The sequence below is a fragment of the Oryctolagus cuniculus genome, chromosome 8 (genome assembly GCF_964237555.1).
Source record: "Oryctolagus cuniculus chromosome 8, mOryCun1.1, whole genome shotgun sequence".
In the NCBI taxonomy this organism is placed as follows: domain Eukaryota; kingdom Metazoa; phylum Chordata; class Mammalia; order Lagomorpha; family Leporidae; genus Oryctolagus; species Oryctolagus cuniculus.
Window position 1 is genome coordinate 82765563 of NC_091439.1, and position 15540 is coordinate 82781102.

Sequence of the window (15540 nt, forward strand, 5' to 3'; positions counted from 1 at the left end):
GTTCTTTTTCTGGTTTCCTGAAGTAGAGGCTTAAATTATTGCTTTTAGGTCTTTTTTCTTTTCTAATACATGCATTCAGTGCTGTAAATTTTCCTCTGAGCATGCTTCCACTGTATCCCACAAATCTTGACAGGTTGTATTATTTAGTTTAAAATGTTTTATTGCTCTTGAGATTTCTTTTTGGATTCATGGCTTAGCAATGTGTTATTTAATCTGTAAGTGTACTTTGGGATTTTCCAACCATCTGTTATCATTTCTAGTTTAATTCCACTGTGGCCTGAAAGTCTACATTGAGTGATTTTCATGCCAGTTTGAGAATAACATGAACTCTGCTGTGGTTAGATGAAGTTGTCCACAACACAGACCTCAACTGTACCCAGTTGATTGACAGGACTGTTGAGTTCCACGGTGTCCTTATTGATTTTCTGCCTGTTGGATCTGTCCACCTCTGACAGGAGAGATCTGAAGTTTCCAACCAGAATAGTGGGCTCATCTATTTCTCCTTGCAGTCTCAGCAGGTTTGGCCTTGCACATTTTGACGCTGTTGTTGACACTCTGCTTTTAAATGAGCATTTCATGACCCATTTTTCTCTCCTCTGTAGCACAGCAATTCTACATTAAAAAAAAAATAGCCACTGCCCTACAGTTTGCAATGTACATGTTTAACTTATCTAAGTCCACTTTGAAATAACACTACACAGTTTCATGGTTCCGTGGGAACATTATAATACAGCATTCCTAATGCCTTCCCCCCATCCCTTCCAACACTTCTCATTCATTTCACTTACTCACATGCTATAATCCCCCACCTATTGCTGCTGTTAGTACTTTGAACAGTCATCTATTATCTCAATTGAAAAAATTTAAATTATTTTTATTTTCTGCTCCAATCACTCTTCCTTTGTTTATGGAGGTCCAAGTTTCTCACCCCCCCCCCCAAAGAAATCTTTTATTTAAGGAATACAAACTTCATGCATTTCCTAAGTACAACTTTAGGAGTATAGTGATTCTTCCCACCATACCCGCCCTCCAACTCACACTCCCACCCCTCCTCCTGCTCCCTCTTCCAGTCCCAGTCCCATTCTCCACTAAGATCCATTTTCAATTAACTTTATACACAGAAAACCACCTCTGTACTAAATAAAGAGTTCAACAATTTGCACACACACACACACACACACACAGGAACTATTCCTAAAGTCAAGACAGTCATTGCATCTCGAAGTTAATTTCACTTTTTTTTAGAAACTTAATTAACTTTAAAGAAGCATTCAAGAATGATACATCTTTTGTGAGCACTTAGACATTACTATAACTTATCAGACGTAAGAATATCCTCCACTTGATACGTTAAAAGAAAGTAAGTCCTTGAGAACAAGTTTTATCATTAATTAAGGAAGCACCTAAGAAAACAATGGAGTTGGGCACTTACACATAACTAAAACTTATGAGTCATAAGAATATCCTCCAATTAATACACTAAAACAAATCTTTGAAAACAAATTTTACTGTTAACTCTCATAATACAACTCTTTGAGGATAGAGGTCCTGCATGGGAAGTCAGTGCACAGTGACTCCTGTTGTTAATTTAACAATTAGCACTCTTATGTATGACATCAGTGATCACCCGAGGCTCTTGACATGGGCTGCCAAGGCTCTGGAAGACTTTCGAATCCACAAACTCCATCAGTATTTAGACAAGGCTATAAGCAAAGTGGTAGTTCTCTCCTCCCTTTGAGAGAAAAGTTGTAGGTCCGAGTTTCTAACCCATATATATTTCCTTCTCTCTGAAGAACTTTTTAAAATTTTATTGCAAGAAACATTATCCTTAGATTTGTTTTCTTTATTTCCCCTTTACTTTTGAAGGATAATTTTGCTGGATAAAATCCTATGGCTGGTGTTTTTTTTTTTTTTTTCTTTCATTGTCATAACTATTTCCATACCATTCTTACTTGCTTCATTTCTGAGGAGAAATTCATTGATTTTTATTTGTGTTCTCTTATAGGTAAAGTGGTTTTTTTTTTTCTGGTTTCTTTCAAGATTGTTTTAGGTTTTCTGCAATTTGAACATGACATGCCTAGATATAGGGTTTTGTTTGGTTTTTGTTTTTTGTTTTTGGTATTTATCCTATTTATAGTGTTTTCTGAGCTTTCCAGATCTATAGTTTGGCGTCTAATATTAATTTTGGAAAATTCTTATCCATTATTACTTTAAATATTTGTTCTCTTCCTTTCTTCTTCTGGTATTCTCATTACATGTGACAACTTTTAGAATTTTCCTGAAGTTTCTGGATATTCTGTTAAATTTTGATTCCCTTTTTGACTTTGCCTTTCAACTTGGGAAGCTTTTACTGTTATTTCTTCAAATTTACTAATTTGTTCCTCACTCATGTGCAATCTAATGATGAGTTCGTCAAAAGCATTCATTTCTGTGACTTTATTTTTAGCACTTCAAATTCTTTTAAAGTTTATTTATTTGAAAGGCAGAGTTGGGGGGAGGGGGTGAGAGAGAGAAAAATGTTTTCCATTTGCTGGCTTATTTCCCAAATACCCACAACAGCCAGAGCTGTGTGAGGCTAAGGCCAGCAACCTGGAATTCTATCAGGGTCTCCCACGTGGGTGACAAGGACCCAAGTACTTGAATCATCATCCCTGGTGCATTAGCAGGAAGCTGGATCAGAAGCAGAGTAGCCAGGATTCAACCAGGCATCCCACAGGGCAGCATAACCCACTGCACAACACCTGCACTTAGCACTTCAATTCTCATTTCCATCTCTCTGCTTGTGAATACCCATCTGCTCTTGTATGTTGTCAACTTTTTCCACTAGACCTTTTTTTTTTCCAAGTAGAAATGGAAACATGTTAAGAGTTGTTTTTTAGGGGGCCAGCGCTGTGGCTCACTTGGTTAATCCTCAGCCTTCAGCGCCAGTATCCCACATGGGCGCTGGGTTCTAGTCCCAGTTGCTCATCTTCCAGTCCAGCTCTCTGCTGTGGCCTGGGTGCTTGGGAGCCTGTACCCGTGTGGGAGAACAGGAGGAAGCACCTGGCTCCTGGCTTTGGATAGGCATAGTTCCAGCTGTGGTGGCCATTTGGGGAGTGAACCAACGGAAGGAAGACCTTTCTCTCTCTCTCTCACTAACTCTATTTAAAAAAAAAAAAAAAAAAAAGAGTTGTTTTTTAAATTTCTGGTCATATAATTCCAACACCTGCCAAGTCTTAGTCTAGTTCTGAACCTTGATATACGTCTTCAGATTGTGTGTGTCTGTGTGTGTGTTTCCTTGCCCTTTAGCATAACTTGTAACTTTTTGGCTGAAAGCTAGATGTGATGTGTCAGGTAATATGTAATTAGTCTGTTAATATGAGGTTTTTATGTTAATCTGGTAGGAGCTAGACCGTGTTCAATGTTTGCTCTAAGTGACAAGAGGCTTCGGTTTTCTTGCTTTTGTTTTTGGGTTTCCCCAAGAATTGCTTCTTCTTCTTTTTTTTTTTTTGACAGGCAGAGTGGACAGTGTGAGAGAGAGAGAAAGGTCTTCCTTTGCTGTTGGTTCACCCTCCAATGGCCACTGCAGCTGGCGCATCGCGCTGATCCGAAGCCAGGAGCCAGGTGCTTCTCCTGGTCTCCCATGGGGTGCAGGGCCCAAGAACTTGGGCCATCATCCACTGCCCTCCCGGGCCACAGCAGAGAGCTGGCCTGGAAGAGGGGCAACCGGGACAGAATCCGGCACCCCGACCGGGACTAGAACCCAGTGTGCCGGCGCCGCAGGTGGAGGATTAGCCTGTTGAGCCACGGCGCCGGCAAGAATTGCTTCTTAAATAGTTTGTGTCTTGCAGATGTTTTAATCACGATCTATTACTATTATATTGGATCTCTGTTGATGTGGTGTTAAGGTATTTGGAAACATCCTATAATTTTAGATCTCTTTTTCAGTTGGCTGTGACTCTTCGAAGGATTTCTATTTCCCTTCCCTTCCATCAGACAGGAAGGCTAACAGAGGCTGGAATGACATGTCTACCCTTTTTTGGGTCCCACAAAGGGTAGGCTTTTGTTACCAAAAATTAGCTGGGTTTATTTCAAAACAGTTACTTCCCTGCCTGAAAGACAAGGGGATCCTGATCTTAACTGTGAGAACCTAGCACAGTTCTTTGAAGTAAACCCTAGAGAGTGTGGGGTCCCTCTTACAGCTGGGCCCTCAAGAGTTTTAACACAAGTGAGTCCACACTCAGTCTCCAACAGCTGCCAGAGTTACCATTTTAGCCTTCCTACCAATTCCTGGCTCCAGCAGCTCTGATCCGGGTAAGGTGACCGCCAATTGCGATTCTCCGTATTTGCTGCCTCTTCAGTTTGGAAGACCGTGGTTTGCCCTGCTATTTCAGATCTTTTATGGATCTAAGAAAAGCCAACTGATTTTTAGGCTGCCTAGTTTTCTTTTTTGGTTAACACAGAACCTTCAGCTTTTTTCGTTACTGTGAAGATGAATCTGATGGTTTCCATGCTCTTACAAGTCAAAGCTGAAAGCGGAAGTCCCACATACTTTTTCTTTAATCCTTTCTCCATTTTCACTAAAGCTCAGCTGAAGCGCACGGAAGGGCCTTCCCTGACTTCTCTCTGCTAAGGAAAGAGCTCCTCCTTGTGTGCCCCAGTGCTTGCTGCAACTTTACGAATTCAACAGGGGCACTTGGTCTGTGAACCCTGAGCGCCTGGAGGGCAGGCATGATGAATTCTATTTGTATTTCCAGCCCACGGCACAAATCAACGTCTGCAGAATGCAAGGAAAAAGGAACAAAACTCTAATTAAAACCAAAGTACTACTTTTATTTAGCTCATTTCTCGATTTATTAGAATAACCACATTTGGAGAGGCACAAAGCACTTAAGTTTTACATGACTACAAAGTTATCACAAATCCCAAACTTTTTAGCCACAGGTATTTCACCTACTCCATTGAAAGAAACAGCTTTCAAAACATCTGAGTTAGTTTAATGCACAGAGACCCTGAATATATGGAAACTAGCTATTTTTAAATGCTTGAACTTCCTGCTCTAATATCTTCTTTAAATGGAATCCAGCATAAAAGGGGTTGAAATGTATAAGGTCATGATGCAAATGCTTTGGAGAGACAGTGAAACCAATCTGCACAACATGGAAAAAGATGTAGTGTGCACACAAGTTCTGAGATGACTCACTGAGCCATCTGGGCTTCCATGGCTTGTGCTGTCCATTCTGGGGCTGTTTGACTAATTTTCTCCAAAAGGTTATTCACTTGGAAACAAAGTGACTGGATCTGCTTGTCCCATGTTGGCAGGGCTTCTCGTGCTAAAGGAAAAAGGAAATAATGCACAAGTTTGAAATTACTACTTTGTATTCGTAACAAATATGAGTTAAAAGATACAGTAATCTAAGTCTTTAAAAGTTTACTACAAAACTTTTAAGTTAATAAAATTAAGCTAATTAAACAGTAGTTAAGAAAAGGACTAAATCACTGACACAAAGTTTAAAACAAAACTTCAAAACATATACAGATCCGTGTTATTATTATCACTTGTGGAAAAAAAACTAACCAACCAACTTCAGCCACTACCACAACAAACAGACAGCCTCACGGAAGTGGTTTTTTCCTCTTCATCAACAACGACTGATTCATAAGCCACTGCCATCTACTGGGCAAGATCGCTGACATAGTCAAGGCTATCTTTGCTTGGCTCTCAAATCATGAAAGAACAAGCCCAAGTCATAAAAGAACAAAAACAAAGCCTATCTTGGATCTGCCAGATTTTTCTCTATACCAGTAATATGTGGTTAGTAATGAAAAACTGGGGGCCGGCGCCATGGCTCACTTGGTTAATCCTCCGCCAGCGCTGGCATCCCATATGGGCGCTGGGTTCTAGTCCCGGTTGCTCCTCTTCCAGTTCAGTTCTCTGCTGTGGCCCGGGAAGGCAGTGGAGGATGGCCCAAGTGCTTGGGCCCCTGCACCCGCATGGGAGACCAGGAGGAAGCACCTAGCTCTTGGCTTCGGATCGGCACAGCGTCAGATATAGCGGCCATTTGGAGAGTGAACCAATGGAAGGAAGACCTTTCTCTGTCTCTCTCTCACTGTCTATAACTCTACCTGTCAAATAAATAAATAAATAAAAGAAAAACTGGGGGACAGCATTGTGGCTTAGTGGGTAAAGCTGCCGTCCATGATACTGGCATCCCATATGGGCACTGGTTCATGTCCTGCTGCTCCACTTCCCATCCAACTCCCTCCTAATGGCCTGGGAAAAGAAGTGGAAGATGGCCCAAGTACCTGGGGCCTTGTATCCACGTGGGAGATCCAGATGAAGCTCCTGGCTTCAGCTTGCCACAGTACTGCTTGTTGAGGCCATCTGGGGAGTGAACCAGCAGATGGACCACCCCCCCCCCCCCAACTTTGACTTTCTTTTCTTTTTTATTTTTTAAAAGATTTATTTATTTATTTGAAAGGCAGAGTTACAGAGAGGCAGAGGCCTAGAGAAATAGAGACAGAGAGGGGTCTTCCATCCACTGGTTCACTCCCTAGATGGGCACAACAGCCAGAACTGCGCCGATCACAAAGCCAGGAGCCAGGAGATTCTTCCAGTTCTCCCACGTGGATGCAGGGGCCCAAGGACTTGGGCCATCTTCTACTGCTTTCCCAGGCCATAGCAGAGAGCTGGATCAAAAAAGGAGCAGCCAGGACTTGAACCGGCACCCAGATGGGATGCCAGCACTGCAGGCAGCAGCTTTACCCACTATACCACAGCGCCAGCCCCTAACTTTGACTTTCAAAGTAAATAAATAACCTTGGCTTTTAAAGTAAATCTTTTTTTAAAAAAAATGAAAAACTGTAGATAAATTCACCAGTTTTCTGAATATATAAAATATCAGTCCTTGCCTCTTTTTTTTGATGCTTAAAGGGCACTTTTAATATAGTGTTTTTGTTTTTTTTTTTAAGATTTATTTATTTATATGAAAGTCAGAGTTACACAGAGAGAGGAGAGGTAGAGAGACAGAGAGAGGTCTTCCATCTGCTGGTTCATTCCCCAGATGGCTGTAACAGCCAGAGCTGAGCTGATCAGGAGCCAGGAGTTTCTTCTGGGTCTTCCACGTGGATGCAGGCGCCCAAGAACTTGGGCCATCTTCCACTGCTATCCCAGGCCATGGCAGAGATGGAATGGAAGTGGAGCAGCTGGGTCTTGAATCGGCATCCACATGGGATGCTGGCGCTTCAGGTCAGGGTGTTAACCCGCTGCGCCAGAGCGCTGGCCCCAGTTCTTGCCTCTTAATATATAAATTTTAAAAAAAGATTCCAGGTGCTGGCATTGTGGGTAAAGCCACTACCTGCAGTACAGGCAGTGCTGGCATCCCAGATGGCCAGCCATTCAAGGCCCGGCTGCTCCACTTCTGATCCAGCTCCCTGCTAACAGCTTGAGAAAAGCAGCAGATGATGACCCAGGTACTTGGGCCCTGCCACCTACATGGGAGATCCAGATGACATTCCTGGCTCCTGGCTTCAGCCATGGCCCAGCCTCCGCCACTGCGGCCATCTGCGGAGTGAACCAGTGCGTAGAAGACCTCTCTCTGTAACTACAACTTTTAAATAAATAAATAAATCTTTAAAAAAAAAAATGGAGGCTGGCACAGCAGGTTAAGCTGCAGTCTGCAGTGCCAATATCCCATGTGGGCACCGGTTTGAGTCCCAGCTACTCTACTCACGATCCAGCTCGCTAGTAGTACCTGCGAAAGCAGTGGAAGATGGTCCAGGTCCCTGGGGCCTTGCCACCCAAGTAGGAGACCTGGAAGAAGCTCCTGACTCGTGCCTTTGGCCTGGCCTAGCCCCAGTCATTGTGGCCGCTTGGGGAGTGAACCAGTGGGTGGAAGATCTCTCTTCTTCTTCCTCTCTGTAACTTTGCCTTTCAAAAAACTAAACAAATCTTTAAAAAGAATTTAAAGAAATTCCAAAGACAATCTCTCTTTTTATTTGTTTTCTAATCAGGACAAAATTATTAAAGTTAATATGGAAGTACAGGTGTTTCAGAATAAATTATTTTGAAAATGAAAAATAACAGCATACCACTCCACCTTAAGGAATAAAGTACTGACCATATGCTACAACAGGGAGGAACCTCAACAATACGATGCTGAGTAGGGGAAACCAAAAGGTCACACATGGCACGGCTTCATTTCCATGAAATATCCAGAACAGGTGGAGCCCTGGAGACAGAAGACCGACCTTCTAGGGCAAGGGTGGAACCAGGATGCTGAATGGGCAGGGGTTCCCCTGGGGGAGATGGAAATGTTTTGTAACTAAACAGAGATGGAGCTTATGCAATATGATTATATTGCACTGAATTGTTTTCTTTGAATGTTTAATTTCATGTTAGGTGTATTTCAATTAAAAAAACTGGGGGGGAGTGGCAGGAGTGCTTGATCAATAGTGAAGTTTACTATAAATCTGCTTATTACCATATTGTTCCAGATCAGTTGAACCAAATAGATCCAAATATATATGTAAAATCTCAGATAGTAAAAAATCACACTTCAATGAAAAAGGATGTTTATTTAATATATGATAGATTTATCATATATATTTAATATATGTACAATTGACTACGCACCTAGAAAAAACTACTAGACCGTATCCTAAAATTATCCATAAAAATTAGCCATTTAATGATGAAATAAATTTCTACCTATAAAATAATAAATAAAAAATTTGAAGTTTTAGGAAAATAATAATGGAGGAGACTTTTTTTTAAAGATGCATTTATTTATTTGAAAGTCAGAGTTATACACAGAGAGAAGCAGAGGCAGAGAGAGAAAGAAAGAGAGAGAGAGAGGGCTTCCATCTGCTGTTTCACTCTCCAATTGGCTGCAACAGCCAGAGCTGCGCCAATCTGAAGCCAGGAGCCAGGAGCTTCCTCCGGGTCTCCCCATGTGGGTGCAGGGGCCCAAGGACTTGGGCCATCTTCTACTGCTTACCCAGGCCATAGAAGAGAGCGGGATCAGAAGAAAAGCAGCCGGGACTCAAACTGGTGCCCATATGGGATGCCGGCACTGCAGGCAGCGGCATTACCCGCTACACCACAGTGCCGGCCCGAGACTTTTCTTAATACAGGAAATTCAAAGGCCATAAAATTTTTAAAAATTAACATATTGGGGCAAGTGCTGTGGCACGCTAGGTTAATCCTCCGCCTGCGGTGCCAGCATCCTAAATGGGTGCTAGTTCTAGTCCCAGCTGCTCTTCTTCCCACTCACCTCTCTGCTATGGCCTAGGAAAGCGGTAGAAGGTGTCCCAAGTTCTTAGGCCCCTGCACCTGTGTGAGAGACCTGGAAGAAGCTCCTGGCTCCTGGCTTCAGACTGGCACAGCTCTGGCCGTTGCGGCCATTTGGGGAATGAACCAGCAGATGGAAGACCTTTCTCTCTGTCTTTCCCTCTCACTGTGTGTAACTCTGCCTCTCAAATATATAAATGAAATCTTTAAAAATATTAACATACCTGGCTGCATAAAATATTCTAAAATGTGTTTATGCTATGTATTGCCTTCCAGAATAACAACTGACAAAGCATGAAAGATAGTTGTAACATGTAAAACAAAATTAAAATGATCGTTATCCTAAAAGCAACAGAAACTGACAGAGAGATGTGGGCAATGGAAGAAACAAAAGAAAAGCATGGGACCAGTGTTGTGGCATAGCTGGTAAAGCAGCTGGCTGCAATGGCAACATCCCATATGGGTGCTGGTTTGTATCTCAGTTGCTCCACTTCTGATCCAGTTCCCTGCTAATGGCCTGGGAAAAGCAGCAGATGATGGCCCCTGCTACCCACACAGGAGACCTGGAAGAAGCTCCCAACTCCTGGCTTTGGCCTGGCCCAGCCCTGACTAGTTTAGCCATCTGGGGAGTAAACCAGCAGATGAAGTTCTCTCTCTCTTTGTCTCTCCCTCTCTTTATAACTCTGCCTTTCAAATAAATAAAAAAATCTTAAAAATAAAATAAATGCACATTAAAATAATTAACATAATTATCTTCCCCCATCAACTGGCAATGATTAATAGAACAATAATACCCAACTGTTAAGACTCATTCTCATACTGGTAGAATTCTAAATGGCACAGTTTTCTGGAAAAAACCGGTAGTATCTATGAAGAATTAAAACACTTATATCCTTTGATGCCATGGTATTACTACAGGAATATACTTATTCTACAGGAATAAGTATACCCATATATAAAGTGATATATAAGGAAAGCACCCGAATGTCCATCCACAAGTGAAAAGTTGAATTCCATAGACCATTATACAGCTATTAAGTAAATCAGATTGATATGTGACTTGAAAATATGTTTACAGGTACAATACACTCAAAAAGCAATTTGCATAATGTGTACTTTAAAATATAATGCCAGAGGTGAGTATTTGGCATAGTGGTTAAATGCTTGCAATCCAAAGAGGATGACCTGGGTTCGAGTTCTGGCTCTGGACCCCAATTCTAGTTTCCTGCTAACAGGTGTTTTGGGAGGTACTGTGTGAGAGATGAAGTAGCTGGGTCCCTGCCACCTATGTGGGAGACCTGGACTGATCTCTAGGCTCCTGGCTTCAATCTGGCCCAGCCCAACTATTAACAGGAATTTGGGGAGTGAACCTGCAGATGGGAGATTTATCTGTCTGTCTGTCTACCTCTCAAATAAAACAACTATGTGTACATGTGTGTGTATGTGCATACAAAATCCTGTAATCCACTTTGTATAAACACAAGACTGCCAGACTAATAGTTACATCAGGGAGCCTGGACTAGAGGAATGCAGGTGGGAGTGGAAAGATGACTCTTCCTTGAGTTACCCTCATTAATGCTTTACTTGAGCATATTAACTATTAGAATCTACTAAAATTTAATAAAATTAGAAGGAAAAGATTTTACATTCTGTCAAATTTATAGAAACTAATTAATTTAATTTGCTCTTTATCTTGGTGATATATTTGCTATGCTACTCATCATACATTGATATAGTCAATACTTATTTCTCACTTATAGTGTATAAACAATGTTCACATTGAAACAGACATTGGACATACCACAGAAAATAAGACTTAATTCCTACTATTAGGAGGCTTCGTTTGGAAGCAGAAGCATATATTTAGACAAATCATTACACAATTGATAATAAGTGAGGTAATGCTATGAAGAAAGTCAGGGTGACATGAGAACATATCATCTAAAGCCATACCTAATCTGGAGAGTTGGGAAATAATCACTGATTAACACTGTTCAAACTGAGACATGGGAAGAAACAGAAATGGCCGGAGAGGAGTAGATGCTTTGGAGTGTTTGATGGGAGGAAGGAATTTACAATGCTAAGAAAGAACATCTATGTTGCTGGGTTGGCAAGAGACAACTAGAAAGGACTAGTCAGGGTCTTTAAGATTGTTCAACAGGCAATGGGAAAGTTACTCATTAGAGCACAAGCAGGCACACAATATGAGACTGGCACTGTGGCATGGTGGGTTAAGCCAACACCAGCAGAGCTGGCATCCCATATGGGCGCCGGTTCAATTACTGGCTGCTCCTCCAATCCAGCTCCTTGATAAAGTGTCTGCCAACTCCAGCCATTGTGGCCATTGGGAGGTAAACCAGTGGATGGAAGATCTTTCTCTGTCTCTCCCTCTGTCTGTATCTTTGCCTCTCAAATACATAAATAAATCTTTAAAAATATATATGATTTAGTAGCTTGTTTGCTATTGCTCAAATTTTCGTTTTTAAAAAATCACAATCAGGGTGCAGTGTTGTGTCGCAGTGGGCTGGGAATGTAGGCTGGAGTTCCAGTGGCTCCACAGCTCTCTGCTAATGAGTCTGAGAAAGTAGCAGAACATGCCTCAAGTACTTGGGCCCTGCCACCCACACAGAGACCTGGATGAAGTTCCAGGTTCCCAGATTTGGCCTGGACTAACACTGGCCCTGGAACAGTCTCTGCCATTGCAGAAATTTAGGGAGTGAACCAACACATGGAAGCACTGTAGAATCTGCAGAGATAACAGTGCAGAATACTTGGAGAATCAGGAGGGAAACAGGAGAATGAGGTGGAAGAGATGGCAGAAGTCACGGCGGCACTGGGGAGGAGGAGAATGTTCTAAAAGCAGTGAGAGGTCAACATTGTTCATTACATTAAAAGCCAAATGAAACTTGAGAACTAGAAGGATTTTTGTTAAAATGGAAGAGACCTGAGCATGCTGAAGTACTGATGGACAGAAGCTAATAGAGAAAGAAAGGATGAAAACAGACAAAAGTTAGCTGCTAACCCCAGCCCTCTAAAACAGCATTTTTTTTTGGTGAGGGTGAGGAGACAGGGATTAGAGAAGGAATCCTAACCATAGTGGAAGAACTGGATAAGGAGATGGAAACCAGTTTCACTATAACAGGAAGGAAGAAAAAGATCTACATCATATATCCTAAAATTAGATTTTTATAAATCTGATGAAGTTAAAATAATTTTACATTGATAACTGATTTGTTGTTGTTGTTAAATAGGAAACAAGGTTTCCTGCTGAAATTGAAGGAGTAGTCAGATATTTAAGAAAAATAAAATCAGGGCAAGGTGCTGTGGTGAGCAGGTTAAGCCTCTGATACAGCGCCAGCATTCCTTATGGGTGCTGGTTGTGTCCTGGCTGCTCCTCTTCCAATCCAGCTCTCTGCTATGGCCTGGGAAGGCAGCAGAAGATGGCCCAAGTCCTTGGGCCCCTGAACCTGTGTGGGAGATCCGAAGGAGGCACCTGGCTCCTGGTTTTGGATTAGCCCAGCTCTAGCTGTTGTAGCCATCTGGGGAGTGAACAAATGGATGGAAGACCTTTCTTTCTGTTTCTCCCTCTCTGTCTGTAACTTTACCTTTCAAAAAATAAATAGAAATCTTAAAAAAAGAAATCTGGGGGCTGGCACTATGGTATAGTAGGTTAAGCCTCCCCCTGTGGTGCCAGCATCCCATATGAGCACTGGTTTTTATCCCAGCTGCTCCACTTCGATGCATTTCCCTGCTAAAGGCTTGGAAAAGCAGTGGAAGACGGCCCAAGAGCTTGGGCCCCTGAACCCACATGGAAGACCCAGAAGCTCCAGGCTCCTGGCTTTGGATTCACCCAGATTTGGCCATAGAAGCCATTTGGGGAGTGAACCAGCAGATGGAAGACCTCTCTATCTCTCCCTCTCTCTCTCTCTGTAACTCTGCCTCTCAAATAAAAATAAATCTTTAAGAAAAAGAAAATGTAGCCAGTGCCGTGGCTCATTATGCTAATCCTCCGCCTTGTGGCGCCAGCACACCGGGTTCTAGTCCCGGTCGGGGCACTGGATTCTGTCCTGGTTGCCCTTCTTCCAGGCCAGCTCTCTGCTATGGCCAGGGAGTGCAGTGAGGATGGCCCAAGTACTTGGGCCCTGCACCCACATGGGAGACCAGGAGAAACACCTGGCTCCTGCCATCGCATCAGCACGGTGCGCCGGCCGCAGCGTGCCAGCCGCGGCGGCCATTGGAGGGTGAACCAACGGCAAAGGAAGACCTTTCTCTCTGTCTCTCTCTCTCACTGTCCACTCTGCCTGTCAAAAAAAAAAAAGAAAGAAAGAAAAAAAAGAAAAAGAAAATCTGACATAGTCACTGCAAAGGAGGAGAAACAGCAGACTAGAGAAATGTGCCAATAATCCTACCCCAGTTGGTGCTGAGGATCCAGGACCTCAAACTTACAGTGGCATCAGTGTGTCTGGTGTCTTACTCTCCTCCAGTAATATTAGCTAGCCACTCAAGCACAGGCAGAAAAAGATAAAGAATGAGTTCATTCAAGGTGAAGTTTTGCTGAATAGGTAGAATAAAGTCAACAGGCAAGCAGGTTATCTGTAAAAAAGTAATTAAACTAAGAGATCACGTCATCTAAGCTAAATAGGAGGAGAAGACAAAAAAGGGTTGTGCTGACTAGAAGGAAGCAGAAGAGCCAATGGACCAGAGGCGCCCATGTGGTCAAGGAAAAGCGGAAGTGGGAGTAACTGAGACAGATCACTACAGAGACAGGAGAAAGGTCATGGTCAGGTGAGATATTTCAAACTGAAATTTACAAGTGCAACAGTTCTGGATACAGCAAGGTCCAGGTGTCAAGAAGGGGGGGGAATAAAGAGCTGAGAAGGTATTCGACCATGAGAAAGTCAAGGAATCCACTTACCTGTCTGCCTTCATTAGTTAATGAGCTGCTGAATAGCAAGTAAAACTATCAATTCCACACGCCCAATACATGCTACATGGCCAATAAACATTGGATGAACAAATGAATGAATTGACAGAACAATCTGAATTTTGAAATTTTCCTTAGCATAGAAAATATGCATTAAGCATACTGATGAACTAACTTAAAAAATATTTCAAATTATTTCTTGTGGAAATAATCTTATTCCACGAGTTTTTAGGATTCTGTGTCAAAAGAAATTGTTCAACATGTTTTAATCATAAATATGTAATAATTCACTCCCATTTCATTATGATAGAAAAAGACTAAGCCTCTTACTTTCAAAATGAACTATTCCATCAATCTGGTCAATAAATCCATTCATCCGTCCTTCTGTTATCATTTGAGATGCTATCTTTTCTGCCTATAAAAAAAGCAACAAAATCTTAGAAACTTTAAATACTGTATCTAACAATTACTCACATTTGGTAAGAAAATTTGGTTTAACTTACAAATGTGTTCCTCTGCCATTCACTAGAAGACTATATCGTATAAATCTGCCTATTTTCTCAAATCTTTCTAGGAACAACCCCATTATTTGCAGGAAACTGGGACCTGTTAATTTTATTGTGAGACTGCAGACAAAAATTAGCCTTTCTACTAATTTTCTGCTCTGTTTAGAATGAAACTTACAACTTTTCTTCTCATTGGTATCCATGCTTCAAAAAAAGCACAAAAAAACCTAACTAGTTTTTCTTATTATACTTCATTTCATTCTCCACATTATTTAATACCTCAAAAAACTCTTTTAAGTAATATTTTTAAAGACAACCTGAAAGGAAGAATCGATGGTCAAATTCAAAAAGAAATTAAAAAGATTTAAAGACAAAGTAACAAAAGATCCTCTAATAGTTCCTGAAGACATGTTAATGTTTACCATGTGCAACCAGGAGTGTGACTTGGTCGTTTATTAATTCTAACCATCTTCACAGTCAATTTTAAATTACTTTTGAAGAAACTGTGACTAGCACTTATTTTAAAAGTATATTCATATCCCTTAATTTCTGCATGGAATCATACCTCAAAGCCTAAAAAGAAAGCATCTTTTAATTGTAACTTAGGCTATAGTTCCCACATAAAGGAACTGTTAGAAAATCTTAAATGAAAATTTCATTACCAGAAAAATGTGGAATATGACTCATAACTACATTGAATTTAAGGTCTGTAAATTAGGGAAAAGTAAGGCTAAGTGTTTACTTTTAATATAACTTAAAATTAAGAGAACGTTTTATAAATGTTATATGAAACATCCTCTAAATACTATTTATACTTTGCTGGAATTGAGATATAGCCA

The 15540-nt window shown here is 41.4% G+C and overlaps 1 protein-coding gene across 3 annotated transcripts in view; it reads right to left on the minus strand.

Annotated features, from left to right (window-relative positions):
- Positions 1-4791: 4791 nt before the first annotated feature.
- The window catches only part of COPS4 (COP9 signalosome subunit 4), a 47914-nt gene continuing 37165 nt past the window's right edge, over positions 4792-15540 (minus strand). Inside the window, exons 9-11 of one of the 3 annotated variants that reach the window (XR_011378372.1) lie at positions 14526-14610; positions 8100-8277; positions 4792-5312 (exon numbers count right to left, since the gene is read on the minus strand). Coding sequence is in view for 2 of the 3 variants with exons in the window: in XM_002717065.5 (XP_002717111.1) it covers positions 5179-5312; positions 14526-14610 (219 nt within the window). In the remaining variant the exon portion in view is untranslated. The remainder of the gene's footprint in view (positions 5313-8099; positions 8278-14525; positions 14611-15540) is intronic. The other 2 variants (XM_002717065.5, XM_070047960.1) reach the window with 2 other exon arrangements.